Raw genomic sequence first — 22575 nt, 5'->3', positions numbered from 1 at the left:
AAGGTCTTCTCATTGTGCTACACATTTGGCTTTTAACTGTTATTTTCAAGTTATTCCGAATTTTTATTTTTTTGGCATTACAGACTTGTTACTTACCATTGTAGTTTGGCACACGCATTGACAAAAATGTAGGCAGCCATTCATAAAATGCAATATTCTAAAAAAACAACAAAAATACATAAAAAATAGGTAATTGACAGACAAAACCAATTTATATATGAGGAACATACTATGGTATTTACGCCAGATTCTAAGTGTAAATTGTACCAGAGTTTTGGTCCATGATGGTCCATCATCTTTGTATCACTTTCAAAGTAAAAATACCCTAAAAACAGTTCAACAGCTCAACCATTTTGCCTTTTCTGCTTGAAACCGAGCATGGCTAACCTATCTCTGGCTTTTAAAATCATTTATTAGGCAGAAAATATAATCTTTCTAAAAAATAGTAGCCATGTAAGCAAGCTAATAAGTGATGTAAACGTAGACTTTACAGTCTAAAAATGCACTAAATGTATGAGAAGCATGAAACCCTATCATAATTTTTTTTAAATTTTAAGAGTCTAGTCTAAGTTTGCACTGATTGTATAGACAGTTTTATTAAATGACCTTTGTGATTTAGGATCAATCATTCAATTTGTTCTAACATATGCATGATAGAAAAAATATTATATGAACCAGTGGTTGATTTGCATCATATGTACAGCACTGGGAGTATGTAACGAAGAGTTAATAATAAGCAAACCTTACCTGGTAAATAGCAATAACCCATTTCCTTGCATTTTGAAACAATTCATCATCAGACCAATCAGAGTGATTTTTTGACAGTTTTTCTGCTATGTGATTGTGGTATCGAAACCAAACAAGGCTCTGTGCTTGCAAAAATGGACTTTCATTTCCCATAGCATTGCCAAAGCCTATTGTACGGATCCAAATAAAATCATATGAATTTTACACAAAGGAATTTTTTTGTTCTTTAGCAAAATTGATAAGATTGCTCAACAAAATGCTAAATGTCCTACAATTATACAACCAAAGATAATCACTGAAGCTATGTTCACATTCAGGAACCATACTGCATCCAAAAAACGCAGAGAGTTGAGTTGCTGCAGTCTTTTACTGTTACAAAATCAGTTAAAACACCACTCCAGCATTTTTTTTATTTTACAACTGGAGTGGTGCTTCTAACTTAACTTCTGTGCCTCTTCTCTCATACTTACCAGCTGCCATTTTCACACTCTATAAACTCCACTCCTGTCAGTTTCCAGCAGTTTGTGACCTGCTGGATCACTTCAGTGTTTGATGGAGCGAGCCGGAAGCCACTTTTCAATGCATGTCTATGACAGCCTCCCTCCCTATGGCCAGGGACCTTAGATTGGTAGCACCACTCCAGAGATGAAATCATAATAAAACCTCTGGAGTGGTGCTTTAATTTAGCAAGGAGATAACTGTTTCACCGGCATACATACAAATGTTTAGCTGGTATATTAAGCAATTGTGCAAATTACAGCTGTGGTTTTCGACAACTTCATGGCCACAATACTGTCACTGTGTGTGGATGAAATCAGTCTCTACATTTCACTGGACACTGGATTTTTTTAGACCAATTACATCCTCTAATTGCTACTGTTCCACTCATTTTGAAATCCATTGTAAAGTTATGCCTCCTGGTAATAAAGATGTCAATTTTCCCTTCAACCAAATGGGCATGTATCACAAAACTTCTCAGTAGAAGCAGCCATGTTTTCATTGGGAAGCATTGGAAGAGAAAGGACATATTCCCTTTCGGTGGTAAACTCCCTATTGATTGAAAGGAAAATCTGCATATTTTTTCATCGGGGCATAACTTCGAATCAGGGGGGCAGAGAAGAAAAATAAATACAGTTCCGAAATCCTTGGAGCAGAGCCAATGGGAGGAGGTACTCATTTTACATTAGTAAAAGGGCCACTTTAAAGGTATATGTTTCTACTACGGTAGGTTGTAGTGGCAACTAAGAAGCCCCTAAAGCCCTAATGGCACATTAGAAGACAACAGTGCTAAAACTTGGCACATGGTTGGAACCATTTTGCAAATTTTACACTTAAGTCCAGGAGTTTCATGTCTCTGAAGAATAATTTTTTTTGTCTCTTATGGCAACCTATGATAAATTTGTAATTTAAAAAATCTACATATACCATCACCATTTGCATTTCACTATCTACATTTTAGTGTCATGAATGTTTTACACTCCTCAAGAACAGTTCATGAAGTATGAAAACTACCAACTTAGTGAAATTGGTTATAACATAATATAAGTTCTGCTGCCTATTATAATCTATAATTACAGTTTGCCTTACTGGCATTTACAAAATTAAAAACAAAACTTCACTTATTATATATCTACTTACAATATATTCCTTCATTTCCAGTTTTCCTTGTTGAAGGATCTTGAACTCTCCACATAGGAAGACTGTGTGTGGCATACGGTGGAAAGGTCCCATCTGGTCCAAAAGCCAATTTTCCTCCAGAGAAATTTCTTAGAGCATCACTCCAAGAATGGGATGAACCATAGATTGAGCTGCCATCTATCCATGATGTTACTGTATTGATCTGGAAGGAGATTGAACTCTTTGTCATATACCCAGTATAGCAATATCAGCTAGCTTGAGAATGTATAGATATTGCTTCTAAATTGAAAGAAAGTAAAACCAAACTGTAGAAGTCATACTATGAAGTTTACTAGCATCTAAAACACATAAATTTTTAAAAAATAGCAAATGTTTACAATGGTCCTTTAAAAATGCATGACCACTAACAGTAGCAGGCCTCCCATGATAACACATAGGGTGCATAGTGCCCTACATTCGTGTGATCTGTGTTAAAGCAGGCCAAATTGTATGATGCAGTTATGCATAATATAGGCATCTAAACAAAGCATGCTGAAAAAGAAAAAAAAAAAGAAAAACATTATAAATGTTTTACTTAAACACAAATAAGAATATGTGTAATCAAAGCAATCGGATTTGTTTATATAATATATATGTATACCGTGCAGACCAAAAGGTTAGACACACCTTCTCATTTAAAGATTTTTCTGTATTTTCATTACTATGAAAATTGTACATTCACACTGAAGGCATCAAAACTATGAATTAACACATGTGGAATTATATACTTAACAAAAAAGTGTGAAACAACCGAAATTATGTCTTATATTCTAGGTTCTTCAAACTAGCCACCTTTTGCTTTGATGACTGCTTTGCACACTCTTGGCATTCTCTTGATGAGCTTCAATAAGTAGTCACCGGGAATGGTTTTCACTTCACAGGTGTGCCCTGTCAGGTTTAATAAGTGGGATTTCTTGCCTTATAAATGGGGTTGGGACCATCAGTTGTGCTGAGCAGAAGTCTGGTGGATACACAGCTGATAGTCCTACTGAATAGACTGTTAGAATTTGTGTTATGGCAAGAAAAAAGCAGTTAAGTTAGGAAAAACAAGTGGCTATCATTACTTTAAGAAATGAAGGTCAGTCAGTCCGAAAAATTGGGAAAACTTTGAAAGCGTCCCCAAGCGCAGTGGCAAAAACCATCAAGCACTACAAAGAAACTGTCTCACATGAGGACCGCCCCAGGAAAGGAAGACCAAGAGTCTCCTCTGCTTCTGAGCATAAGTTTATCCGAGTCACCAGCCTCAGAAATTGCAGGTTAACAGCAGCTCTGATTAGAGACCAGGTCAATGCCACACAGAGTTCTAGCAGCAGACACATCTCTACAGCAACTGTTAAGAGGAGACTTTGTGCAGCAGGCCTGTTGGACCATCATTTATTTTTCAACAGGACAATGACCCCAAACACACCTCCAGGCTGTGTAAGGGCTATTTGACCAAGAAGGAGAGTGATGGGGTGCTACGCCAGATGACCTGGCCTTCACAGTCACCAGACCTGAACACAATCGAGATGGTTTGGGGTGAGCTGGACCGCAGAGTGAAGGCAAAAGGGCCAACAAGTGCTAAGCATCTCTGGGAACTCCTTCAAGATTGTTGGAAGACCATTCCCGGTGACTACGTCTTGAAGCTCATCAAGAGAATGCCAAGAATGTGCAAAGCAGTCATCAAAGCAAAAGGTGGCTTCTTTGAAGAACCTAGAATATAAGACATAATTTTAGTTGTTTCACACTTCTTTGTTAAGTATAAAATTCCACATGTGTTAATTCATAGTTATGATTAGTGTTGAGCGATACCGTCCGATACTTGAAAGTATCGGTATCGGAAAGTATCGGCCGATACCGGCAAAGTATCGGATCCAATCCGATACCGATACCCGATACCAATACAAGTCAATGGGACTCATGTATCGGACGGTATTCCTGATGGTTCCCAGGGTCTGAAGGAGAGGAAACTCTCCTTCAGGCCCTGGGATCCATATAAATGTGTAAAAGAAAGAATTAAAATAAAAAATATCGCTATACTCACCTGTCCGACGCAGCCGGGACCTCAGCGAGGGAACCGGCAGCGTTGTTTGTTTAAAATTCGCGCTTTTACTTGGTTACGTGAAGTCCCGGCTTGTGATTGGTCAGGGCGGCCATGTTGCCGGGACGCGGACCAATCACAGCAAGCCGTGACGAAATTACGTCACGGCTTGCTGTGATTGGTCCGCGTCCCGGCAACATGGCCGCCATTAACCAATCACAAGCCGTGACGTCACGGGAGGCTGGACATGCGCGTATTTTGAAAAGCGCGCGTGTCCAGCCTCCAGTGACGTCCCGGCTTGTGATTGGTTAATGGCGGCCATGTTGCCGGGACGTCACTGGAGGCTGGACACGCGCGCTTTTCAAAATACGCGCATGTCCAGCCTCCCGTGACGTCCCGGCTTGTGATTGGTTAATGGCGGCCATGTTGCCGGGACGTCACTGGAGGCTGGACACGCGCGCTTTTCAAAATACGTGCATGTCCAGCCTCCCGTGACGTCCCGGCTTGTGATTGGTTAATGGCGGCCATGTTGCCGGGACGTCACTGGAGGCTGGACACGCGTGCTTTTCAAAATACGCGCATGTCCAGCCTCCCGTGACGTCCCGGCTTGTGATTGGTTAATGGCGGCCATGTTGCCGGGACGTCACTGGAGGCTGGACACGCGCGCTTTTCAAAATACGCGCATGTCCAGCCTCCCGTGACGTCCCGGCTTGTGATTGGTTAATGGCGGCCATGTTGCCGGGACGTCACTGGAGGCTGGACACGCGCGCTTTTCAAAATACGCGCATGTCCAGCCTCCCGTGACGTCACGGCTTGTGATTGGTTAATGGCGGCCATGTTGCCGGGACGCGGACCAATCACAGCAAGCCGTGACGTAATTTCGTCACGGCTTGCTGTGATTGGTCCGCGTCCCGGCAACATGGCCGCCCTGACCAATCACAAGCCGGGACTTCACGTAACCAAGTAAAAGCGCGAAATTTAAACAAACAACGCTGCCGGTTCCCTCGCTGAGGTCCCGGCTGCGTCGGACAGGTGAGTATAGCGATATTTTTTATTTTAATTCTCTTTTTTACACATTATTACATTAATGTTGTTGCGATACCCGATACCCGATACCACAAAAGTATCGGATCTCGGTATCGGAAATTCCGATACAGCAAGTATCGGCCGATACCCGATACTTGCAGTATCGGAATGCTCAACACTAGTTATGATGCCTCCAGTGTGAATGTACAATTTTCATATACATGAAAACAAAAGACATACAAATCTTTAAATAAGAAGGTGTGTCCAAACTTTTGGTCTGTACCGTATATATATATATATATGCATACATATATATATATATATATATATATATATATATATATATATATATATACATAACATGAATAGCATTCATTCTATAAAATAATTCTGAAAACATTAGTGGAATTGTAAGAGAATAAAAATCATATATATAGTATTGTCATACACTGTGTGCAGAATTATTAGGCAAGTTGTATTTTAGAGGATTATTTTTATTATTGATCAACAACTATGGTATGTTCTCAATCAACACAAAATAATCATAAATATCAAAGCTTAATATTTTTGGAAGATGGAGTGGTTTTTTTTTTAGATTTGGCTACCTTAGGAGGATATCTGTTTGTGCAGGTAACTATAACTGTGCAGAATTATTAGGCAACTCAATAAAAACCAAATATATTCCCATCTAACTTGTTTATTTTCACCAGGTAAACCAATATAACTGTACAAAATTTAGAAATAAACATTTCTGACATGCAAAAACAAACCTCCCCAAAATTAATGACCAATATAGCCACCTTTCTTTATGATGACACTCAACAGCCTTCTATCCATAGATTCTGTCAGTTGCTTGATCTGTTTACGATCAACATTGCATGCAGCAGCCACCACAGCCTCCCAGACACTGTTCCAAGAGGTGTACTGTTTCCCTCCCTGTAGATCTCACATTTCATGAGGGACCACAGGTTCTCTATGGGGTTCAGATCAGGTGAACAAGGGGGCCATGTCATTATTTTTTCTTCTTTGACACCTTTGCTGGCCAGCTACACTGAGGAGTAGTTGGAGGCATGTGATGGAGCATTGTCCTGCATTAAAATCATATTTTTCTTGAACGATACTGACTTCTTCCTGTACCACGTGCATGACATCATGGCAAACATTCTTTCTGACCGGTGGTAAACTCATCAACGTCGATCAGAAAGCCATGGTTCTCACGCTGTCAAAGGCTGGTTGTCAAAAATGAGGGGGAAACTACACCATTTTTAATAATGATTTATTTAAATAATTAAAAAATACGGCATTGAGACCACTCTATTCTTAATAACCATCTTTGCTGAAGCTGACAGCTGAGGCATACAGCCCCCAGCTGTGAGTTTTGCCTGACTGGTTACCAAAAATACAGGGGAACTCACACTGTTTTTTTTTTTAAATTTATTAACAGTGCAGGTGCTAGCTGATTAATACTCCCATCAGCTGCTCCTGCTCTCACTGTTATTAGCGGCAGCAGGTGTTGACTGATGGGAGCAGTAGTCCCATCAGTTTTCGCTAGTGACTGGAGGTAAACTTTATACCTCTGATCACAGCTGCCCAATCATGCTGTCTTTTGACAGCATGGGAACCATGGCTGTCTGACTGGCAGGGATGATTTTGCCGCAGAGCAGATGTTAGGGCTGGCAGAACGCACCAAATAAATATAAAGATAGCAATAAGGTTGGTTCGCAGCCCAGGGTCCACCGTGCAGAGACAGACCCTGCTGCTAGGTAATGGTGGCACTATATGGCGGTACTATATGGCAGTACAACGCCTGAATATGCACGGGTTCCATCACCCGGTGTGAACTGATGCGAACTCTGTTGCTTCACAGAGTCGCAGAGAGCAAAGGAAACGCTGAGCCCTGTTGGCAGTCACAGGGTGCAGCAGTAGGATGCTAGTTGTATCCTTGAAATTCACCCCCACTATGCTGGTTGTTGGCTTTTGAGCCTGCACCTGAGGACGCCCTGAGTCAGATGCTGAGACCAAGCGGGAATTTCCACCCTACACTGACCAGTAGTATGAATGCAGCTGAGAAGCCACTATTAGGCACTGACTACTTGCTCCACTCACCCTAATACCCAGACAACAACTAAAGGGATGGGGATCATTAAGGAGCATTCACCAGTATCAATCTCTCAGTACACACATACATAGTCAGGTCTATACTAGTGCATGGCCGAGTGGCCATGCCAACCTTTTATAGTCGCAGCCTTCTGGGACCTTCCTGGTGGTCCAATCAGAGCCGCTACAGGACCTGAGCATGTGACCTCCAACCTCCAATGAGAGGCTCGTCCCATGGGCATGCTCAGTAGACAAAAAGCAGGACTTAGTCCCTGGAGCGTCTGCTCGCCGCAGAGGACATGGTTCAAGATTCCCCATGTGCAGCAGCGGGAACTCGACACCTAACATCAGAAGCCGTGTTTGCAGCGCTGACATGCACATGAAAACATGGCAAAAAATGGATATTCGGGCCCTCCATTCAAGTGAATGGGGTCTAAGTTCAGGTCCGGGTACTGTTCTGGTACCCGAATCAGAACTTTTTGTAAGTCTACGACCGAACCCGCCGGACCCAAACATCCAGGTGTCTGTCCAACTCTACTCATGATGAATCAATTCACTTTTAGAAGAATTTGATGAATCTGGTAAATTTAAATTTAAAAAGATTCAGTTCTCTGTAAAGTATATGGTATGAAAAAAACAACAGTGCCATAGTTGCAGTTTTTTCTCACTCTCCCAGAAAAATAATGTATTTTTATATATCTTTGCACACAAAATGACATCAGTAAAATGCAAATCATCTTGCAAAAATATAAGCTCTTATTCAGCTTATATCTGTTCTAGGAAATCATAGCTTAAAGGAGAACCTATCATTTGGTCCATCGTGAACATTTTTTGCTCTCAATTCATTCCTGCTGCTCTTGCATATTTCTTTTTTTTAATCTGCCATGCAATTGCAGAGATATATTTTTTCTTTATTTTGTACAACATTCTATGATCTTTACCAAAGGGTCGTTGCTTACAGTAGTCTCTGAGAGGGTGTCTTTAGGCTGCTCGGCTTAATTACTCTGTTATTATAAATCTCCTCTTGGTAAATACCATACAATTAGCATATTAGAACTGTATGTCAGATTTGTTAAAAAATTGAAGTGTCATGAATGAAATAAAAGCTAAAACTGGCCACCTTGGACTAGGTGACAGTTCCTCGATAAAGACTATAAACTGGCCAAAGTTCATATTCTTTGCTTTTGTCTGAGTGCTGTAGAAATAACTTGATCTTTCATTAAAAAATATATGTCACTTATTTACTATATATATGAGATATTTTGACATCATATACTCTTTGAAAATCAAACAACCTTTGCTAGCTAGAAGCGAAACAATACACATCGTACCAAAGCTATAGAATATAAAACAGGACTTTATTGGTGAATCTATGACATAACTCATTGAATTCTGATCTTTGTTCAGACCATATTACCTGCTCTCTTGGGCTGTTAGGACTTTTTCCTGTATCTTGAGACCATTTCATTCTTTGGAATGGCAAAACCACATTACCTTTTCCCGTATCATCAAATACTGGGTCTTTCTCAGGAATATTGAGATTTAGAAATTCAGCAGGACATGCTGGCATTTCTGTAGACACTATTTCTGAAAGGACATGATAACCTAGAAAAGAACACGAAACCCTGTAAATACTTAGTAATTCTAATTTTTATATTTTATGAATTATAAAATTAATTTCAAAGTTGTTCTGGGGATCTTTTGATGCAGTAAGCAAACTGGAAACTTTTCATGTATTTTGATTGCCTCTTGAACATTGCACCCCAGCACTCTTTCCCCCACATTCCTTCCTAATGACATGTTTTTCCTTAGAAGGGAAATGTACCACATTGAGAACAAATATTGGATGCTATTTTGTTACATCTTTGTTGCTGTTGTTCACCATTAATAATTTACACCATATAAATGTGTGTATATATATATATATATATATATATACACTCACTGGCCACTTTATTAGGTACACCATGCTAGTAACGGGTTGGACCCCCTTTTGCCTTCAGAACTGCCTCAATTCTTCGTGGCATAGATTCAACAAGGTGCTGGAAGCATTCCTCAGAGATTTTGGTCCATATTGACATGATGGCATCACACAGTTGCCGCAGATTTGTCGGCTGCACATCCCAAAGATGCTCCATACAAGGCAGGATGGATCCATGCTTTCATGTTGTTTACGCCAAATTCTGACCCTACCATCCGAATGTCGCAGCAGAAATCGAGACTCATCAGACCAAGCAACGTTTTTCCAATCTTCTACTGTCCAATTTCGATGAGCTTGTACAAATTGTAGCCTCAGTTTCCTGTTCTTAGCTGAAAGGAGTGGTACCCGGTGTGGTCTTCTGCTGCTGTAGCCCATCTGCCTCAAAGTTCGACGCACTGTGCGTTCAGAGATGCTCTTAGGCCTACCTTGGTTGTAACGGGTGGCGATTTGAGTCACTGTTGCCTTTCTATCAGCTCAAACCAGTCTGCCCATTCTCCTCTGACCTCTGGCATCAACAAGGCATTTCCGCCCACAGAACTGCCGCTCACTGGATTTTTTTTCTTTTTCGGACCATTCTCTGTAAACCCTAGAGATGGTTGTGCGTGAAAATCCCAGTAGATCAGCAGTTTCTGAAATACTCAGACCAGCCCTTCTGGCACCAACAACCATGCCACGTTCAAAGGCACTCAAATCACCTTTCTTCCCCATACTGATGCTCGGTTTGAACTGCAGGAGATTGTCGTGACCATGTCTACATGCCTAAATGCACTGAGTTGCCGCCATGTGATTGGCTGATTAGAAATTAAGTGTTAACAAGAAGTTGGACAGATGTACCTAATAAAGTGGGCGGTGAGTGTATATATATATATATATATATATATATATATATATAGATAAAAAAGAAAAGGAACAGCACACTTTCTACTTATCTTCGGGTGCAGGCCCCCAGGATAATAGTCCATATATCCAAGCTGGTCAATATACAGAAAAAACGAGGCAGCACTCCATCTTTGCAATGTTAGACGTGCAGGATTTTAATCAACCCACTGGTTTGGGCGACGTTTCGGCTCAGACTGAGCCTTTCTCAAGCAATGGGTGTAACAAACAGGTGTCAATTTATAGTACTCTCAACAATAATTTCAGCCAAAGTGAATAAATATATCATACAGTGAATACCTCATATATTATACAGATACAATTATATGTGGAAATATATGTGCAAATTCCTTCATGATCATAGATCAATATAAATTGCTTGTATATATAAAGTGCTCTGTGCTTGTATATACTATATTTCATTAAAATCATCTCCACATTAGGTTCATTTCTTAGAATATAACTAACTAATGTAACATAATATTTCATGAATACATACTGTGGTAATGAGGAGCCCATGTGCCGCATGTAGGACGCCATTCACCGTACTCAGCGTCTGCCAATACCTACTGCGCATGTCCCAGCGCATCACAAGCATAGTTTACTGCGCATGTCAAGGCGCACATTGAATGTAGAGGATTGCCGATAAACTGAGTTAAAGATATTAGGATACGTTTGTGCTAGGGCGCCTAATAACGCCGTATCATAGCGCCACTATTGCGCATGAGCCTCCAAGTATATCTACTCATTTGTGGCACACTATAAATTTCTATTTTAGAACTTTTAAACAATTTTGCGGATCAACTTACTCCGTAATCCACTAGGTCACCTGCACAATATACAGTGAAAATTGCATATTAATTAAATACCAGGGCATATTTTAAAGATATCTTTGTTTTATTATCCTTGAAATGGGGTTCTTTACCCTGACTACCCGGACGACACCTTTATAAAGGCTGCCCCCGGGCGCCACACAGCCTCCAGATGTCACAGCCAGCCCCTCCGAGCCAACCGCCCCAAACTGGACAACCGTAAGGTAACATAACCCTCTCCACTAATGTTTATAAATATTTGTATATATTTTATGCCCCAGTATAATCATACAACAAAAGAAAGAAAAAATTCCTTTGAAATTGACATTTTATTTCACATAAATAAATCAATTATGTCTGCAATCCACCACTTCAAAATATTTTTAAAGAATTTTTTATATAAGAATTTTTTATATGAATCTATCAAATATGTGAAATATTTTCTGGATTAATTTTTTCCATTTTTTGGAACCATGGAGGAAAATCCCATGGGACCAGGGATCTTCAACTATACTGTTGAGGATGAGGAACGTATACTTAATAGTATAGAGGGGGATGCAACATTCTTGAAAACCCCATCTATTGTTGAAATTAAACGGAAATATGAAAATGACTCTAAACGTCTAGTTAGTTCACAGTTACATCTATCAACACTGGGACAATATTATAAGGAACGAAAAATTCCCAGGGGATTAAGGTCAAACATTAGACCAAATTTGTTTATGGGGAATTCCACTTTTTGTACCCGGTTTACAATGATCTCTAATAAATACGCTATGGACATAATGCTGCTAAATATAGAATTTTTACAAATGGAAGTAAAAAAGATGCAATTGAGTGTTGGAGAAATGGAAAAGAAATTGCAAGAAGTGTTGAATAAGGAAGATTGGATTGCTTTTAAAGAAAAAATAGAAAGAGATTTATGTAAATTTAGAGGTGATTTGGAAGAAACAAAACGAAAAAAATGGAGTAGGGACGCTGGTGATTATGAAACCGGACATGTCTACACTTGGCAAAATGATAGTGCTAGGATACCGTGGAAGAAGAGAGGTCAATTGGAATCCAGGAAAACAGATGAATATAATTTATAGTGTGCCACAAATGAGTAGATATACTTGGAGGCTCATGCGCAATAGTGGCGCTATGATACGGCGTTATTAGGCGCCCTAGCACAAACGTATCCTAATATCTTTAACTCAGTTTATCGGCAATCCTCTACATTCAATGTGCGCCTTGACATGCGCAGTAAACTATGCTTGTGACGCGCTGGGACATGCGCAGTAGGTATTGGCAGACGCTGAGTACGGTGAATGGCGTCCTACATGCGGCACATGGGCTCCTCATTACCACAGTATGTATTCATGAAATATTATGTTACATTAGTTAGTTATATTCTAAGAAATGAACCTAATGTGGAGATGATTTTAATGAAATATAGTATATACAAGCACAGAGCACTTTATATATACAAGCAATTTATATTGATCTATGATCATGAAGGAATTTGCACATATATTTCCACATATAATTGTATCTGTATAATATATGAGGTATTCACTGTATGATATATTTATTCACTTTGGCTGAAATTATTGTTGAGAGTACTATAAATTGACACCTGTTTGTTACACCCATTGCTTGAGAAAGGCTCAGTCTGAGCCGAAACGTCGCCCAAACCAGTGGGTTGATTAAAATCCTGCACGTCTAACATTGCAAAGATGGAGTGCTGCCTCGTTTTTTCTGTATATATATATATATATATATATATATATATATATATATATATATATATATATATATACACATTGTATACTGTACTTCATTGGGCACAGCCACCTTTCTACTGAAGTGTACTGAGAATGCAGTTACCCGGAATTGGTAAATTAAGTTCTAGTGATATTTGCATGTAGCTGTAAAATATGAATCTGCATTATCCCTATTAAAATGCCTTATCATGGAATTACACTTACATTTTTGTTGCAGTTATTAATGCATTTATTAAGCCAAACACAGCAGTGGATTCAAATATAAGGAAAGTATCCAAATAATCATATCATAAACTGCCACAAGATACTGCTTGTGTGATTTCAGCTTTACTAGGGAATGTGTAATTTATAATTCTACACAGGTTTTACATTTATATGCGCCGTTCATCAGCCAAAGTCAATAAAACATCTAAATATCTGGTCTTTCATTGCATCAGAATAAATATAGACCTCAGCTAAATGGCGTTTTATAGTAAAGTGACAAATTATACACTGCATGTTGTCTCACCAAAAAATACTGCCATAACTGTTACATTTCGAGATGATGAAGAACCAGACTCTCCCTTTGCGACAGCATTACTGATTTCCCGTGGATTTGGCTGCTCGGGTTCTGATGCAACTTGATAAACTCCATCAGAGTAGCTTGCTGGGATGAGGCGAGAAAGCTTAGAACCTGGTGGAAAACAACAGAAAAAGAAATTCCAAAAGTTTGAATGGTCTTCTGAAATACTTGCCATACTATAGTCTCTGAGTTTAGGTAATTGCTATATTTTTGCTAGTGGAAATGTATCAGTTTCTAAAACTGACAAAATATACCATCTGCAAACCAGAATTACAAGTTAAAATTTTTGGTCCATAATTCTGTGCTGATAAATCAATGTTAATATATCTTCATAGTGGTAGAAGTGCTTTTTTTTTTAAGTTACATGATTTTTATTTTGTGCTTAATTATATAATTATGCCTAAACACCAAAGCTCTACCTAACATTGGTTGCAATCAGCCAAAATATTATTAATAAGTTGTACCCTTGGGTAACATCAGCAGAGATTCTCACCATGCTACCAGAAATCTCTTTTTGGCCCATTTTCTTTTTTATCTTTTCTTTTTTTGGTGTCCAATCTGTTTGTTTTGTTCTACTTACAGCTCTGGCAAAAATTAAGAGATCACTGCAAAATGATCAGTTTGTCTGATTTTTCTCTTTATAGGTATATTTTTGAGTAAAATGTAAATTGTTGTTTTAGTCTATAAACTTCTGACAACATCTCCGAATTTCCAAGCAATACATTTTGTATTTTTTTTTCTGACAAAGAAAAATGGTCAAAATAAAAAAAAAAACAGTGCTTTCAGACCTCAAATAATGCAAAGAAATCAAGTTCATAATCATTTAGAAACAACAATACTAATGTTTGAACTCAGGTAGAGTTCAGAAATCAATATTTTGTGGAATAACCATGATTTTTAATCACAGCTTTCATGCGTCTTGGCATGCTTTCCACCAGTCTTTCACACTGCTTCTGGCGCAAAAATTTAAGCAGGTCTTCTTTGTTTGATGGCTTGTGACTATCCATCATCCTCTTGATTACATTCCAGAGGTTTTCAATGGGGTTCAGGTCTGGAGATTGGGCTGCCCATGACAGGGTTTTGATATGGTGGTCTCTTAATTTTTGCCAGAGCTGTATTAAATTAGTTGTGGTTTCTGCCCTACATTTTTAATGTAATGTGATGGAGTCCCATAGCCTTAGTAGAGGCTTTGAAACCCTTTACAAATATATCAGAAGAGTTATTTTCTTAGCTTTTCTAAAATTTACTTTGATTGACACATACCATCTTTTCCCACATTTTTGTGCTACATTTGTACATTTACTTGTCCAACAGGTCTGATTGCAGTTAAGCCTAAGTTGGTACATATTTGACAAGGATGTTGTCAGATAACATTTTTTTCTGAATGTTGCAATGTCTCATTTTAATTTTTTTTAAGGGTATGTGTCCACGTTCAGGATTACATCCGGAATAGCTGCCTATTGAACCCTGTTTACAACCGCAGCATTCAATCTGCAGCGTCCAGATGTTACAGCATAGTGGAGGGCATTTTATGAAATCCCATCTCCACTATGCGTGCGAACACACACCCGGCGGGCCTGCGTTTACGGACAAGCGGAGCGTCTTTTTAGACCGCATCATGTCTGTTTACCTTGCGGCCAGGGCCGGTTTTAGACAAAGTGGGGCCCTAGGCATAAATTTAAAATGGGGCCCCAAATGCTAACATTGTAAAATCACACAAACATTTAGGTTAAATTACATGAGCAGGATGTGGATACAGCTGGTGGAGGGGCCTGGAGCCAGTGCTCACACTGTGGCCCCCATATTTAGAGGCCTTATATCGGGCAACAGGTCTGCCACCATTAACTGTGTGCAGGGGCATTGCTAGGGTCAGAAAAGATTGGGGGCCCAAGCCCCAAGACAAAGAGTTGCCCCCAACCCCCTTTTAATTTTTTTTTTAACACCACAGATAATACAGTGATAACTCTCAGAGTACAGATAATTTAGTAGATGTCACCTGCAGTCCTATGTAACACCACAGATAGCCATAGCATTTCAGAGTAAGACTATGTTCACATGCAGCATTTTTTTTCAGTAGCCAAAACCTTTTCAATTAGCAGTAAAAATGTTTTTCAGCTTATTTTGTGGTGTTCTTCGCACTTTTTTCAGCTTTTTTTGGAGTGAGGATGTTTGCTTTGTCTACAGTATGTTTAAGACCACATTCATATGATTAGTATTTGGTCAGTATTTCACATCAGTATGTGTAAGCCAAAACCAGGAGGGTGATAAATACAGAAGTGGTGACGTGTTTCTCAGGGTATGTGCACACGCTGCAGATTTTGCTGTGGATCTGCAGCAGTTTTCCATGCGTTGTACAGTACCACGTAAATATGTGGAACACAAAATCCGCCATACACGCTGCGTTGTATTTTCTGCAGCATATCAATTCTTTGTGCAGATTCCTCAGCATTTTACACCTGCTTCATAATAGAAATCCACAGGTGTAAAAACACTGTTGAAAACCGCACAAAAAACGAGGTAATTCCACCGTAAATCTGCAGGTAAAACGCAGGGTGTTTTACCTGCAGATTTTTAGGAATCTGCACATAGCCTCATTGTTCCACTGCTGTTTCTGCATTACAAATACTGATGTGAAATACTGAACATGTGAACGAGACCTAATAGTTTAATTCGCCAAAACCACTTAAAAAATTGCAGTGAAAAATGCCGTTGCAATATCTGCAGCTTTTTTATTCTTTCGTTGCTTTCTACAGGTGAAAACACACTGAAAGAAGTGACACGCTACAGATTTAAAAAGTGCTACAGTTCTGAAATCCAGTCAGAAAACAAACAAGCGCCTGCAGGAGATTTCGGAAATCTCCTATGCTTTGCTGGCACTTTGAAAAGCAGCTTTTCGCCATGTTCATATGCAGAATTTTTGCAGCTTTTTCTTCTGCAAATAAGTTTACAGCATTTCACAGCACAAGCAAAAACTGAGATTTTCAGAAATCTCCTGCACACCCTTTTATTTTCTCCTGACTGAATTTCACAACTGCAGCCTTTTTTAAATCTGCAGCATGTCACTTCTTTCACCAATTTTTTTCACCCGTAGAAAGCAATGAAAAAGTTTAAAAAATGCTGCAAATGTTGCAACGTTGTTTTTTGCTGCGTTTTTGGTGAATAAAACTAACTTTATTAAACATGTACTGTAGACAAAATGCAAACTATAAAAAGCAAACAGCAAAAGCTCTAAGGGTGTGTGCCCACAATCAGTAAACACTGCAGGTCGGCTGCTGTGTACTTGTACAGCATTCAACCCGCAGCGGCCAGATGTTACAGTATAGTGGATGTGATTTCAAGAAATTGCATCTCTACTATGCGTGCACTGACACCCGCACCTCACCTGCGGAGACGGACATGCTGCGCGTCTCTCCATACCCCAGCATGACAATTTATCTGGCGTAGACGCGAGACTCCACAAGAGAAATCTCACCCGTGCAATGTATAGGACGCGGTGATTCCGCGCAGTTCAATAAACACATGCGGAATCACCAGTGTTCAAAACATGGCAGCTCTTTGGATGCAGCACATGACAACTGTGTCCAAAGGGCTGCCATTTCTGGATCCTCTGCACATACCCTAAAAAAATTGGTGCTTTGAAAGCAGTGTTTTTACTGTCACGAGAGCAGCATTTGGCTGCAAAAAAAATGCACCAAAAACGCTGATTCCTATGCACACCTGTACTATAGATTGTGTATGGTTTACCCTTATTATTTCACATGAGAATTCATTTATTTCTATATAATAAATGCCCTGATTCAGCAGACAATATTCCTATCTTGTGTCATCCATACAGTAGTGACAGGAGGTCGCCCTGTCAGATTACAAGCAATGATTCAGTGACTGTGGTCAGAGGCCATGCTGATTCCTGCTGTATGTGACTGTGAAACCTGATCCTACAGCAATCATCACGGAGCTCTGGGACCACAGTGAGTAAATCAGTGCACTGAGGGGGTCTCAAGGGGGTTTGGGAGAGACGCTCTGGGACTATAGAGCAATACACAGCATTATTCACTGCTGAACACCCTCTGGGCACTTCATACAGGGGTTGCAGATGCAGGGGGCCCCCTTTGTAGGTGGGGGCCCCAGGCTTCTGCCTGGTCTACCTGTGCCAAACTCTGGCCCTGCTTGCGGCAACGCTCCGTCACCGCAAGGTAAATCACAGGGCCTTATGAATGGGGTGCGGAGATTCTGGATGTGTGCAATGAACACATCCGGAATCACCGCGCGTACAGAAGGGGGCGACGCTTTGGGCAGAGCGAGTTTTCCCCTTCGTCCAAAGCACCGTCATTACGGACGGTGGAAACATACCCTTAGGTTTCCTTTGCACTTAGATTTTCCATATAGCTTCATTCTTAGTCAATAGGAAAAAATGGTTTAGAATATTTTAGAAAAAACTAAAATTTCTGTTATTAATCCTATAATTTCTTGTATAATATTAATGCGATTTTTTTTTTAAAATCTTCAAATAGTTTTTATAGACTTTTGACTTACCTTTCGAGCCCATGTTATGATATATCAGATTATTATACCACCCATCGTAACGCTGAACTTCCCAGTTCACTATACTCTGTGCACCTTATAAAAATGAGTTGGAATAATAATGTTAATCATCAGGAATACAACTTCATTTAGACTGGAAAACTCATACAATAAAGAAAGGTAGCAGAACTAGGGTCTTTAAAAAAATAATGGTGCAGGCCCCTAAGATCAGCCCCTTGTCTAGACTTAAATTGTTAAGCTATTATATAAATTCTCTACTTTTTCTTCTTTCTTATGCACAGAGTAAATCACTTTAATCACTTCTTTCTTTGTTGAGAAATCATGTGTAAGACAAGGAAACGTGTCGACGGTCCAAAGTTCAATGTATTCCATAAAGAATTGTTTGGTACATCATCCTCAGAAGATATCTGAACTTTTTATTTGCATAGATAACAATGATGATGCATGATAACTATTAGCTTGGACTCAAGAGAAAAAACACAAGTCATACATTCAGTATATACATTACTCAGCACCCCCATAATGATTATTATAGTAGATATGTCTGTATATACTGTATGTATTAAAAGTATCATGGGCTATCAGCAGCCCGAATGTTGTTTTTATATCTATGGGGCTAATCTACTAAGTCTTACCTGTCTCAAAGGACTTGCTGGAGTATGGTATGCCAAAAGCATTAAAGAAGCACTCCCATCAAAGTTTTTAGTTTCTTAATATATTGCAATCATCATATTATATGGCATTGTTTACCTACAATTGCTCATTTTGCCCTTGGACATAGTTAATTAATCTCTTTTCCATTAGGTTTATGACATCACATGATTAAAAAATGACTAACTGAATCTTTCTAATCACTACGTAGAAGCAGGAAGTACATTTCCCTGCATGAATCATAAATCACTGCAAAATTTCCTGACTGGGAGGAGTAGTGTCAGGAGTTGAAGAAGGGGATAATTTATGCAGGGAAAACAGACTTCCTGTTTCTACATAGAGCAAAGAAAAGAATAATTAGCTGGGTAGAAAGTAAAAATAAGCAATTGTAAGTACACAGTGCTATAATATGATGTCTGAAATATATTAAGACAACAAAAACTTTGATAGGAGTGCTTCTTTAAGAGGGTCACACCACTTAGTGAATTCAGCACGCATTATTGGATAGCGCCATCATACCCCTCACCAGAAATGATACTCCAGTCAGAGACAAGAGTACCATTTCTGCCTTAGAAACACAAACACTGTTGCTGAATTTAACAGGTGGGTGTAAACATACCCTGTTCCTTCTCCTCTCCAAATCTGTCTATTTTTATTGAGCTGCTAGAAACTGGCATGGAAATGGAAAAAGTCCCAAAATGTTTGTGCAAATCCTCATTCGAAAAAGTTTTGCAACTTTTCCAGAGTGTTTTTATGAATCAACCAATATGTCTTTATAGTGAATAAGGATCACTATATGAGAAGATAGCTATAAAACTTTATTAAGAAATTATTGGACTTTAAAGAAAAATCTAAAAAAGTTATTCACTTTAATGCATTGTAGGTGTCTGATAACTATGCACATTTAATGGATAGTTTAAAAATGTATAGTATTAATTTCTGATAAATATACCTACCCAGGCACATCAAGGCATGGATCAAGAAAAACCAGATCTGCTTTTGGGTCATGATTTTTGTTGGAGCCTTGGAAACAAATAGGCAATAAAGTATGAATATAAAATACTATATATTACAAACATGAGCTGGATTATGCAAAGATGCAATATTTTATAGTTGGGTACAACTTGTAGATAAATTTATCTCTTGACAGAAGTTCCTTGTGTGATATACCGGTACTATGAATGAATAATAATCAGTTTCCTGAATGCTAGTAATATATTAAGTGGAGATTAAAGTATATGGTCACCTGTGACACATATTAGTATGACATATATATATATATATATATATATATATATATATATATATATATATATATATATATATATATATATATATATATATATACATTTAAGATTTGCATAACAGGAATTTCTCAATGCATATCTTTTAGAATACTGTACTTATTTCCTTAAGAAAGGTTTTCCCATGTACAAAAGTTCTTTTCAATCAATAGATCCTGGAATGATAATAAGTACCACAATTGGATGTGCTTAATTAAAATGTTCCTGTGCTGAGATAATCCTATAAATGTGCCTCTAATGTGCACTGTGTAATGACTGTGTCTGATCGTGCAGGAACATGGTCTGATTATACCACTTGTCCCGGGCAGAGTGGGTAGAGCGAAAGAGTATATAGACAGGACAGCAGGGGAGTGCAGCTGATTTTTTCTGTGAGGTAAAACATTTCCCTGTTTTTAAACAATGCTTTACCTCAAAGAAATAATCATTTGTGAATGATCCCCTACTATAATGTCTGCGTATTATCTTGCTTCCCCTCTGCCCAGGAGCTGTGGTATGATCAGACCATGTTCCTGTACGGTCAGACACAGACATTACACAGTACACAGCAGGGACACATTTATAAGATTATCTCAGCGCAGGAACATTTTATTTAAACATCCAATTGTGGAAATTATTATTATTCAAAGATCTATAGATCAAAATGAACTTTTGTATGTTGGACAACACCTTTAATAAACTTAAGGGGCAAAATTGCCTCTTTGACCAATATGCAAAGTCACAATAGGGAAATAGAATTCCTGGTGGACTTTCCAGATTATCATCACATAGCTCCCTAATTCAAAGGAAAAAGCCTTCTCTAGATGGACATGTTCACCAATGGTAAACTACATTTTGAAGGAAAGTCAATGACCAGGAAGTCATCTAACAACGCAAGAGAAATGATGAAATTTGATTGTGTGGGTGAGCTTTTTTTCCACAGACACAATTGTACCAACACCTTTTTTTATGTTTATCTTCCTCATCTTAGAGATAAGCTTTTACCTTTTGGTGACAAAGACTTTCAATGTGTCAGAGTCCAGAGAAAACTACCATCACTCAAAGTGATACATTCAAAGGAAATTTAATATTTAACTTTTTACCTTTTTTATATGAAGGGGCATTTTTCTGCCAATAGATTTTCCCATATACAGTAGAGTCATAATAAATAAGTGTTTTTCTTTACTCTCATTGTGTATTGCTAGACATTATAGTGATAAAGACTTAAGCAATGTACATGTGTTAAGCTGACTCACAGTATTAAATGACCTCCATTTGCCTATATGAAAGCTGATTAGCTGCGGTTCAATAGCCTGTTTAAAAAGAATGATCACACTTCACAAAGAACATATGCGTATAGACCATCATAGTTCTCAGCAGCATCTACTATATAATTGTCTAAGGGGTACTTCCATCTGTCCTTCTGTCTGTCGCGGATATTCATTGGTCGCGGCCTCTGTCTGTCATGGAAATCCAAGTCGTTGATTGGTTGTGGCAAAACGCCCACGACCATTGCCACGACCAATCAGCGGCGGCCATAATCTGGCAGCGAACTGGCCGCTGCTTTACTGCCCTACAGTCAGCACTGAGCGCTGAGGTTATTCTCACCTTCCGACGTGGCGCCCTATCCTCGGCAGTGCAAGTGGCAGGTTCCGGTGCCAAGGATGCTATGCGAAAAGGCCCTGCCATGATGTCACGGTCATGTAACCGTCATACCAACCCTGGGACCGGAAGCTGCCACGTGCACCGCACACAGGCGCCAGGACTTCAAGGGGCCTTTGGAAGGTGAGTATATGTTTATTTTTTATTTTAAGGTGTGTGTATATACCTAATAATGGGGCACTGTGTATGGTGGGATGGAGGGCTGCACTGGATAGGGGGACAGCTGTATGTATATGCCTAATAATGGGGCTCTGTGTACGGTGGGATGGAGGGCTGCACAGGATAGGGGGAGAGCTGTGTGTATATACTTAATAATGGGGCTCTGTTTACGGTGGGATGGAGGGCTGCACAGGATAGGGGGAGAGCTGTGTGTGTACATACCTAATAATGGGGCGCTATATACTATGTGGCTGCAATACACATACATACATACATATTATAGAATACCCGATGCGTTAGAATCGGCAAACCATCTAGTGTGTTTATAAAGGACTATGTGCTGTTGAAAACAATGATTCTTTAAGCAGAAAGCTTAAAAATCATTTTACCCAACAAACAAGCACTTTGCTCATTCATTGGATGATTGGCAACCTGTTTACACTGTGTTCCAAATTATTATGCACAAAGAGTTTAGGAGTGATAAGGTTAGAATTTTTTTGTTTGTCATTTAAACTCATTGATGGTGATGTGTGTCAGGGCTCTTTATATCACTGAAAGCAATTGCAGATACCTGTGCAAATTAGTTTGGCAGGTGTGTCCAAATAAAGGCAAAACTACTTAAGAAGGCTGTTCCACATTATTAAGCATCCTACATTTTTGGCCAAAATGGGAAAGAAAAAGGATGTGTCGGCTGCTGAGAAGCAACAAATTGTGGAG

The 22575-nt window shown here is 39.1% G+C and overlaps 1 protein-coding gene across 2 annotated transcripts in view; it reads right to left on the bottom strand.

Annotated features, from left to right (window-relative positions):
* Positions 1-22575, bottom strand: part of LOC143775606 (dual oxidase 1-like) — a 72831-nt gene that overhangs the window by 44442 nt on the left and 5814 nt on the right. For both annotated transcript variants that reach the window (XM_077263944.1, XM_077263945.1), the window contains 7 exons: positions 19714-19780; positions 18098-18181; positions 13511-13675; positions 8985-9172; positions 2386-2587; positions 748-914; positions 97-157 (listed from right to left, as the gene is read on the bottom strand). In XM_077263944.1, coding sequence (XP_077120059.1) covers positions 97-157; positions 748-914; positions 2386-2587; positions 8985-9172; positions 13511-13675; positions 18098-18181; positions 19714-19765 — 919 coding nt within the window. In that variant the 5' untranslated portion in view covers positions 19766-19780. The remainder of the gene's footprint in view (positions 1-96; positions 158-747; positions 915-2385; positions 2588-8984; positions 9173-13510; positions 13676-18097; positions 18182-19713; positions 19781-22575) is intronic.

The sequence above is a fragment of the Ranitomeya variabilis genome, chromosome 5 (assembly GCF_051348905.1).
Source record: "Ranitomeya variabilis isolate aRanVar5 chromosome 5, aRanVar5.hap1, whole genome shotgun sequence".
NCBI classification, from domain to species: domain Eukaryota; kingdom Metazoa; phylum Chordata; class Amphibia; order Anura; family Dendrobatidae; genus Ranitomeya; species Ranitomeya variabilis.
Note: the sequence above shows the minus strand (reverse complement) of the source record. Positions and strands in the feature narration are given on the sequence as shown.